Source organism: Epinephelus fuscoguttatus, linkage group LG18 (assembly GCF_011397635.1).
Source record: "Epinephelus fuscoguttatus linkage group LG18, E.fuscoguttatus.final_Chr_v1".
NCBI classification, from domain to species: Eukaryota; Metazoa; Chordata; class Actinopteri; order Perciformes; family Serranidae; genus Epinephelus; species Epinephelus fuscoguttatus.
Window position 1 is genome coordinate 37,429,730 of NC_064769.1, and position 10,681 is coordinate 37,440,410.

The following is a 10,681-nucleotide window of genomic DNA, read 5'->3' on the forward strand; positions in this document are numbered from 1 at the left end:
GGACTGGTTTCACATCTCACCCACTCCACACAACACAGCCTTTAAACATCTGACACAGGCTTATAAAAAATACACATGAATTTAGGTTTGTATTCCAAAAATATTCAGAGGCACCAAGTTAAAAACAAAACAAGATTAAAGGTATAAAAAGGTACAAATTCATGGCAGGAATGAGACTTTAACACTTCATCATTCTCCTGAGAGGCAGTCCAACCTTTATCTGTGTGCACACAGGTTTTGTAGTAACACTGATTTTGAAAACTAAATAAATAAATCTGTGCTTCAGTGAGCATCAATCTGTCCACAGGGCTGTCTGGTGTCGAGGGCAGGCTCTGGGTGGAGTCTCACCAGCCTGTTGGAGGAAAATAATGAAGCTGTTATGTCTTAACACACCCAAACTAAAAAAGAAACAGCAGTTTAACTGAACGTTTTACACCCTGGATGCCACACCCCGTTAATACAAACGGAGCGAGAGAAGAGGGTGATGAGGCCCAGCATTGTGAAACTCCTCTACCTTGTATGGAGGGGTGGATGGGTGGTGGTCATGATGGTGGGATGTCTGGCACTTGTGAGTAGGTCTGGAGCTGCTGTGCTCTGAACTGATGACCTGCCTGGACTCATCTAAGAGCTGCTGCAGAGAACAGCTGGACAGAGGATCATCACCCTGGAGAGAGAAGGAGAAAAATCTTTAAAGCCCCGTTTCCACTGAGCAGTTCAGTTCAGTACGCTTTTTTTTTTCCTTATCCACTGTGACGGTGTTCCTTAGCGTCCCCATGTTTGGTCCCCCCTCTGTTATGGTACCTAGCACACAGATCTGGTACTAAAAGGTGGAGCTAAAACAAATCTTCACTTTTGCTCAACAAAGGATTCAATGCACAAGGTGGAGGAGCCCTTCTGTGTGGAGTTTGCATGTTCTCCCTGTGTCAGTGTGGGTTTCCTCCAGGTGCTCCAGCTTCCTCCCACAGTCCAAAGACATGCAGGTTAATTGGTGACTCTAAATTGTCCGTAGGTGTGAATGTGAGTGTGAATGGTTGTCTGTCTCTATGTGTCAGCCCTGTGATAGTCTGGCGACCTGTCCAGGGTGAACCCTGCCTCTCACCCAGTGTCAGCTGGGATAGGCTCCAGCAAACTCAGCACAGAAGGGCTCCCTGACTCTCCTGGATTCGAACCAGGCACCCTCTTGCTGTGAGGCAACAATGCTAATCACTGCACCGCTGTGCCGCTGGTTTACTGATCCGGCCTTAACCCTTTCAGACTGCTCACAGGCTCATCGGGGCCGCCCTAATAATATCACACATGTTTGATATTTAGGATTTAAAATCTGGATGATTACAGTTATGATCTCGTCAGTACGGAGCAGCAGACAGAGCTGCCAAGCAAAAGTAAACATTCAAGCCCTTGAAGCTAACGTTAGGAAGCATACTACTGTTGACAGATATTAAAACTGACAGGTAAAATCTCACCTCTAATGCTCACTGAAGAACAGACAGCCTGTGTTGAGCGTGTCTCCCCCTTTAAAATATAACAGTAATGCACACCAAGAATAATACAGAGGTGCTGATCACTGGCACTTGATTATAGAGAGCAAGTGTCGCACACTCCGGTCCCATATGCATTTCTTTTATTTTGATGATGTTTTCTTTCTTTCTTCGGCCTTTTGGCCTTCTTCAAGATCAACAATCATGAGGTTTAATAATGAACAATCATAAGGTATGAGTGTTGATCTTGAAGAAGGCCAAAAGGCCGAAAACATCGTCACTGAAATAAAAGAAACGCCTTCTGGAGTCAGTGTGTGCGACACTTGTTGTCCACTCTGGAATTTTCTTCCACATTAACTACTTAACTTAACAGTGTCCTCTTTAAAAAGCAAACTAAAGAGAGATCATGAGATCACGTGAGGCAGTGATTCATGCTCCCCCTCTGGTAATCTTAAAAATATCCTATAATGTATGATGCCTCATTTTTTCAAATCTTGTAGTGTGTGCATGTTTGAGGTTACAGAGGAGAACATCTGAGAAGTTTCTCCTCATCTACGTGATGCAACCAGATTTCAAAATCAGTTAGAATTTTATAACCTGAGCCCAGTTTCATTTGCTTTCTTGACGGGAGTTTAACGAGAAGATTGATACCTCTCTTGGATAAGACACTACAACCTCCTGTAATTAACACATTGTATCTCAATTGTTTAATTCATACAAAAAACCTAAAGAAAAATAAGATACAAAGTGAGTTCAAAACTTTCTCTCTCTCTTTTTTTTTTTTTTACCTTTTAGACGGAGCCAGGCTGACTGTGTGTCCCTGTTTCTTGTCTCTATGCTAAGCTAAGCTAACTGGGTGCTGACTGTAGCTTCATATTCAACCTGCAGACATGAGAGTGGTCTCAGTCGCATCTAACTCTGCATGAAACTCAATAAATGTCAAACTATTCCTTAAAAAGATGTGGACCCTTACACTTTTTTTATGTTACTATAAAATGTCAGATCCTGGGTACTTCATCTCAACTTATTGAGAAATAAAAATGTCTTAATGTACACAGCTGTTCTTGATATGAGGCACAGCTTCTCTCTTACATCTATGGAGTGTGTCATCGTGAAGCCTCTCAGGTCACCGTTGACTGTAGCTTTCAGATTGGCTGCAGGCGGAGACGCAGAGTCATGTAGAGGTCTTGAGCTCTTCACTCTGAGTGATGAAGGTGACCGGCTGTCTGCACAGACACATCGTAACTCCTCCTGACTGACATACAAACAAGGACAAAACAAATCATTTACATTACCTGTTCTTAGAGATCGCACAGCTCCCTCTGTTAAATTTACTGTACGTTCATTTATCAGTTTCTTGGTGGCTTTTGTGGCGGTGTGGTAAATTTGCTCAGAGAGCTGATCCTGACCAGAGGGAGCCAGAGTTTGCTTTTCTAAGATCAGACAGCTGTTACGAGTCGTGCTCTGTGAACTGTGTGTCAGTATCTTTACTTTTGTAAAAATGAGCTGTGGAAACAAGTGTGAAGCTCAAGATCAGTTCAGACAGTAGCATGGCAACATCTCTGGCTTCAGAGAAAACTCTCAGGGTGTTTTTACACTCAGTCACTTTCAGTCCTTCAAGCAGACTCGGAGCAATGAGTCAGCATTTTTAGTGCACCTGTGAACACTCCAAAAGAACTCTGAAATGATCGCTTCAAGTACTCGGTTCTCTTTAGCTGTGCATTACAAAGACTAAAGGCTCCAGGTTCCATTTGCCCTTAGGCATCGTATTTTAGGCCTCTGGATCACATTGCAGTGGAATGCTTGAGAAAATAAACAGACAGACAGAACCATATCCGTTTCTGTTGGGCCACTTTTTTGGACCACTTCAAGAGGACTGAGTTAAGTTAGATTAAAAAGGCAGATTCATAGAAACCCCCTGAGTGTGTGCTCCTTGCTCTCAACTCATCCGTGTTTCTCATCAGGGAACGCTGGGGCTCCGATAATTTGAACTCTGAAGCTCCAGGCGCCCCACATGAACTCTTGCTTTGGTCTAGCCATGTTTTCCTGGCACATTCACCTGCCAGGTAATGCCTGACCCGTCTTTTCCCGCAGAGATTCCCGTGCACTTTCCAGGTTCAGCTGCAGAAGCTGCAGGTCGTTCCGCTGATTCTCACACACCTGGAAAAACACACAGAAACAGCATTATGTGTATTTATTAATGTACTTTTTTAAGATATCAGATACCAACAGATATTTTTGTTTTTATTTTTATTCTAGTTGTATATACCTATTATTATTTTTTCTTTCCTTTTTAAAATTATCTGAACTTATTTCTGTCTTTGTTCTGCAGCAACGACTGATTTTTTCCTCTGTGAATGAATAAAAGTTCCATTTTAATTTTTAAAAACCAAAATCATGATTAACTTAAAGAAGTGATAATACACAGTATCTTGTCCCTACTGTGTGCTTTAAACAAGTGTTGGACATGACAGTGACCCAGAGCCGCAGTCAAGAGTCTGCAGTAGCAGTCTGAGGTATGCTGCCAAACCAGAAAGGCACCTCTGATGTCAACGACGGTGTGAGTAGCAGGAATGAGGAAAGACGTATTCAACTGAAGAAGAAGTGTTTTTATTACAGTATATTCTATTGATTCATAACTGTTTAGTTGCTATATTTTTCAGCCATGTGGTGAGGCTAGGGGAAAGATTTTTTGTTGGATATGACCTTTTTTTCTCTCAGTGAGGTTCAGCATATTGGACACTGTACCTGTCGCAGGCAGCGGAGCTCTGACATGGTGCGTTCCTGTTTGGAGCGAGCCAGATCCAGCAGCTCATCTCTCCAGCTGTCTCCCTCCCCTGGTGACAAACATCAGATGCTGCACTTATCTCAGCAGGAACATTTGTTTTTATTCTGGTGTCTGCAAACAGCTACTGCACAGATCAATATCAAGAGAAGAAGACTGCAGAGATAAAACTGGATTCCACTTATTGTACACACATGCTTCTTAAAAACACAACAGAGACTGGCCACAGAGCGGATTTGTAGTTGATAGTTTAACGTACCTGACAGGGCCAGATCTCTGCGCAGCAGCTGGAGCTCCTGTTTGAGTCGGATGATCTCTTCTCTCTGAGTGCTGCTCTGTGTCACCTGCTGCTGCAGCTCCTCTACAACCACAATACGACACAGGAGAGAGCAACACATGTGAGGCTGAAATAATTAGAGGCTTAATGAATTAGTTAATACACAGAACATTAACAGCCAACTGCTTTGAGAATTGTGCTCAAGCAAAAATACCAAACATTTCTCTAATTCCAGTTTCTCAAGTGTGAGGATTTGCTGCTTTTTTTTTTTGTCATACATAAAAGTAAACTGAAATGTTGTTGGTTTTTGGTCTGCTGGTCGGAGAACACAAGACTCTGGAATTAAAATGGGGAATTAAGATTAAACAGCACCTCTGTGACATCAGACAAAATGATTAATCAAGAGAACAATGGGCAGATTTATTGATATTGAAAATAATATTAGTTGCAGCTCTAGAGATGACGTAAATCTCCTATGGTTGATTATGTTTCTTTACTTTAAGGCTGAGGTACTGGTACAAAGTCTTGTTTGGCCAGATCTAAGGAAACAGTGCCTTTAACTGTTCCAAATGGCCACTCGGGGGAAAAAGCCCGCTGAGTTTTAGGCAGAATCTCCTCAAATGGGGATAATGGTGCACATTTTTTTGATAGTGTCTCCTGAAAAGGCAAGACAAAGAAAAAGACATGAAAAATGATGGATGTAGCTGTGTAAGCAAAGAGCAGGGACACCCTTGTCGCTTGAGAGGTTTTCTTGTCATCTCTCTACGTCCATAAAGGCTCAAAATATCCCCCAAAATTAAATAAATACAGAGCAAACCATGTCTTATTTCTCATCTCTATCACTGGCGCCAGTCACTCTGAAAAGCGGCGGTGCTTGTCAGTGTTGTTCAGTGTTTTGTAAAGTTACAAAAAGACGCAGCGGCTTCATAATTGCAACGTCGTCAAAGGTATGGGAGACTTGACCAGCACTTTTCTGGAGCAATCTGATGCCTTAAGTCTGCACACTTAGGTCGATGTATACCATGTGATAATGAGGATAATAAATCAGCAGGGCGACTGTAGCCTGATTCAGTAAAAGAGTTTTAAGATGATCGATTTAAAGTCTAGGATTTTTTTTCCCAACAATATCTTTATTAATTTTCAAATACCTCATAAGAACAGAGAAGCAACTGTGCTCTCATCCAGAGGAATATCAAAAGCACAGAGATAAATTATTGTCCAAAAACAAAATGAAGTCTTCCCTTACATGTCAGACATTTTAAAGACAAAAATAAAACACTAATAAAAAATAATAAAATTATATGTAATAAAATACACAAATAAAATAAAAGAAAAAAAGGAAAGAGGGTTCCCATATTGTTATATTCATGTCATGCTTTCATTGTGTGTACCCTGTATCAAACTCAAAGACATTGCTCACATCAAACAGAACAGTGTCTACGCATTTGTAAGCAAAAAACCCCCAAACATATGGAACTGAGGTTTGATTGACGTTGTACTCATGTACCTTTAAGATGTGTGATCTCGTGCCTGGCCTCTCTGTGGCGGCGTTTATTTTCCTCTGAGTCTCTCAGGAGTTTGCTCTCCCGTGAGCAACTCTCTGCCAGTGATGTCTCCAGATCCCAAAGGCGCCCTGTGAGGTCGACCACATGACCAGAGGCCTCGGTCACATCTTTGTCCTGATGGGGAAAACAGATCGTATTAACCAACTAGCAGAATATTTAAAGAATCATACACAGATACAACTTAACTTAACGATCCTAATAAGTATTTAATGAAGTTACAAAGAAAAGCAGTCTACTGTGTACCTTGAGTTTGAGCATGGAGCTCAGTTCTTCCTCCCTGACCTGCAGAGAGCCGACTTGAGTGGACAGAGCCATGACCGTGGAGTTGAGACTCTGGTTCTTCTCCTGGGAGACACCACAGACATTTAAACCTAAAGCAGACATACTGAGTTCTGCTTAGCAAGACTGCTTTCAGCTGAGTATGAATGAGAAGAATGAGTTCCTTTTAAAGGGTAAGTTTGGTATTTTTAAATCTGAATCCTATTTTCCCATGTTTTTGTGTTCAAGTAGCTAATGGGAACAACAGGTTTTGAAACTGGTCCAGTATTGAGCGAGAGTGCTGCAGACGACAGCGGCAAACAGGCTGCAATATTTCCACTTTGAGCGAGCAGTCCTGCTGCTATTGCTCTGCCTTATTTTGACATGATGTGAGCAGATTTATTTTTAAGGAGAATATAAAAGTGTATTCACATTATAATTGTACCTCAAAGTCTTGACATGTTTGGCTCATGTTCTGATGTTTCTGTTCCAGCTCACAGAGCTGCTGCTGGGCCACGCTGAGCTCCTTCTGGACCTCCGCCTCCCTGGTTTCCACCACCCACACACGTTTAGTCAGGACTCTGATCACCTCGTTGCGCTTCTGCAACTCATCTGCACAAACAACATAGCAACTGATTGTTTGAGACATTTTTCAAGTACATACCAAACATTATCTGGTCCCTGCTTTCCCAAGGTTTGCTGCTTCTCAAAAGGAATACAGGAATTTGAGGGTGCCAGCTTAACAACAGGGATGTGATAAAGGTAAATTTCCTTTATGTTCTAAAAGGTTTTAGATTAAAATGTTAGCAAATTAATAAACAACTGAAAACAATAGTTAGTTGCAGCTCTACAACACAGAAAAACAATAAACATCTATTCACAATTTATTATTCATCATAATTTGCATTTTTGATGATAAAAGCCAAAAAATAGTAAAAGGAGGACCGGATCTGTTTAAAAATATCCTGCCTGTGTCCTCACCATCCAAACGGGCGCACCTCTGCTCCAAGCTGAGCACCTTCTGGCGGTCTTGTTCCCAGGCGTGAAGCTGCTTGTGATGGGAAGCAGCCATGGTGTTCAGCTCCCTGTCCCTGTCCTTCAGCTCAGCCATCAGCAGCTGGAGCTCCCTCCTCTGCCTCTGGATCGTGGAGCCACTCGGGTCATTCACAGGAAACTTTTGGCAAAGCACAGACAGAGAGAGGCGTGTAAAGCTAATGTCACCATAACAAAGTCTGTTTACCCTGTTAGAAATAGAACTTTTGTCAGTTATTAACTGATTAATCATTTAAATGTTTTTTCAAGCAAAAAATACCAAAAATTCACTGGTTCCAGCTTCTAAAATATAAATTTGTTGTTTTCTTTTGTCCTTTATGCTAAACATAAAAATAATTTTGAATTTGACGTAAGACATAATGTAATCATAAATTAATTCCGTGTGTGGGAAACAATGAACTTGGAGGTCCTGTGTCGGGGTCAGATTTGATCTCACCTCAGCATCCTGCGAACTGGGGGGACAGAGCGAGTCTGCTGGGATGGGAGGGGAATTTTTGGCCCATTGTTTTGCTGTGCTGTCCATCTTGAAGCTGGTTAGGACAGAGGGTTGGCTGGTGTCCAGTAAAGCACCACCATTTTTCTGAAAAGTAGTGCACATACAGTAGTGGAAGAAGTATTCAAATCTCTTATTTAATTATAAGTACTACTACCACACTGTGAAAATAAAGTGTTCCATGTAGTCAGTGTTTTCCTATTCTATGTGATGTTTTGGCTTAATATTCCTGCTGCATTAGTGTGAATGTTATTGCGGTATTGTTGTAGCTGTTTACAGTTTTGCTCATTTTAACACCTTTATATACTGTTGGGTAGATTATTCTACAGCAGTGCATCATATTCTATAAGATCATCATATGTTTGTAGCGTGGCTGTCCTGTGAGAACCACATATCTCTAAAAAGTCTGAAAAACAGCCTGTTTTCAGCTTTGTGACGATGCATTTTCCAGCTGATTAAAGACGGTTTTAAGGAGTTTATTTAGCTTAAGGAGGAGGAGAATTTTGAGAGCATATTCTTCAGTGTATCACAAACATCCAGCATCACCACATATGGAGGTACATAGTTTTCACTGGACAGGAAGTAACTAAAGCTATCCCATGAATGTAGTGAAGGAAAAGTACAATAATTTAGACTTAAGGCTCAGATTTCATTGTCATCAAGGTGTGATTCTTCTTCCGTAGCATGGTACATTCTCAGGCAACAGCAAGTACACAGCACACAGTAACAACACTGACAGGAGTGCAAACTCAGGCCTGTTCAGCAAGGCCCATTACTTAAGGCAGCTATGGCTGCAGGGATCAGGGTCTTCCCCAAAGTGAGTCCTTCTGCACCTCAGTGCTCTGAGGGCTGTCAGGTGAGGTGGTGATTGAGTGGGCGTGTGATGTCCTGTGCTATTGGGGTCGCAATGTGTGCAATGGCCCTGATGTTTAACTCTGAGAGGTTGGGTGTGGGGAAACCAATTATCTTGGCAGCGATATTGGTGATAGGGGTGAGTTTGGCCCTGTTAGAAACTGACAGCATGTTAAAAAGCAGGTGGAACAACACAGCAGGATTGGCAGAGTAATGCTCTGGTACAGCAGTGGGAGGAGATGGGGATGCCTCTGAGATATAATGGAGTAGAAATATAAAAATGCAAACAATGCGAATAGTCAAGTAAAGTACAAGTACATCACATTTGCACTTAAATACAGTACTTGAGTAGGTGTAGTTAGTTTCAGTCCACAACAGCTCATCACAGTCAGACATGAATACATTTATTTTTTAAATGGGTTTCAATGAAATCTCACTGACCTTTTTAACTGGAGTGCTGTGCCAGAGCTCAGCTGAAGTATCTGAAAGTCACAATGGATGGTTGAGACTTCCCTCATACATGTCAAACAAAGCACTTTAATGGCATTATTGTTGGTGGTGTGAGTGTTTACCGTTTGACCAGGGGAAACAGGCTGAAGCACCTCCATGAGGAGACAGTCTTTTTCCTCCGTCCATCACATCATAACTAAAAGTGCTAATATTACAACCAACTCCTTAGTGATATTTCTCCCCGTCTTATGTTACCGTCATTGTTGTTGTGAGCTTGTTTTAAACATCTTTTGGGGCGCATGCTAACGTTAGCCCTTCAGTTAGAAAGGCTAACTTAACGCTAATATTAACTGACCAACTCTGTGAGTAACTTCTAAAGTTAAATGAAACTCAGCAAAACAAGATAAACAACTTTTTTCAAAATTAAAACGCGCTCTAAAAACATTTAAACGTTGATGACTGACTTTAAAGTGTATTTAAAACACTGAAAATACCTAGCTAGTTGACGTTAGCTTCGCGGAGAGTTTAACTTTTGAACGTGAATGAACGACGGAAGTAAACAAGGGTCGGGCAGTGACGTCACGCCAAAGTACGTCTCGCAGTATTTAAAATAATATTTTTATTTAATTCTTAATTAAGTTTATTTATATAGACTGAAGAATAGTCACTAGTTATCGTTTTCTAGATACACGAACGTCTAATTAATAAGTGTAATTCATTTCTTACTTCCGGTCAGCATTAAAATATGCTCGTCACCCACTACGGGTACACGACGCTGCCAAAATAGTTGCATACTATTTTTTTCTCCATTGTGTTTTCTCTCCATTGTTACTCATGAATAGGATAGAAATAAAGACTTTAAAATGTACAAATAAATATATAAGACGATATTTTTCTTCTAAAAAGAAAACCTCTCTAAGAGGGAAATCATTATGGACTTATAAATATGTGACATTAAAAGGCAGAAGGATTTGTCCCTTCAAATTCTGTATTTCTAACAAGATTAGAGAGATTCATTTTGAAATTTTGCACACTTTCTACCAGTGACAGTCCAAGCACAATGCCCCCAATGCTAATTTGTCATGATGTACATGTTTATAATAATTAAATGCATCAATAATTAATTAAAAATAATAATTCATTGACATTGTAAAATAATAATTAAATGTACAAATTAACTTAATCATCAATAGCCAGTATTGGTGTTTATATACTGGTGTTTCTTTTGTTTTTCGTTGTTTTTTATTCTTCTTTTGTGCCAGGGAAACACAGAAATTTGCACTATTAAAAAATAAATAAACAGATTTAAGGTTATTGGTTATAAAGTGTCTAGATTTACTGAGTTGGATGAAATATGTGTAGTTTGCAAAAATAAACCTGAAACATTGATAGATTTGATTTTAGCTGTTTAGCATTCAGTTCAATTTTGGATAGACTTGGAAATGTATATATTTTACAGAATACTGGTCA

General features: G+C 40.5%; 1 protein-coding gene across 1 annotated transcript; it reads right to left on the reverse strand.

The window, feature by feature from the left end:
* Window positions 1–213: 213 nt before the first annotated feature.
* On the reverse strand, window positions 214–9,756 carry ccdc62 (coiled-coil domain containing 62). Its single transcript, XM_049604471.1, has 13 exons — window positions 9,334–9,756; window positions 9,203–9,243; window positions 7,853–7,996; window positions 7,345–7,537; window positions 6,809–6,975; window positions 6,349–6,450; window positions 6,048–6,219; window positions 4,523–4,624; window positions 4,227–4,315; window positions 3,538–3,638; window positions 2,571–2,733; window positions 515–664; window positions 214–352 (listed from the first exon to the last, which is right to left on the reverse strand). Exons 1-13 carry the CDS (start codon window positions 9,395–9,397, stop codon window positions 293–295), a joined length of 1,548 nt encoding a protein of 515 aa, XP_049460428.1. The 5' UTR covers window positions 9,398–9,756; the 3' UTR covers window positions 214–292.
* Between the last annotated feature and the right edge of the window lie 925 nt (window positions 9,757–10,681).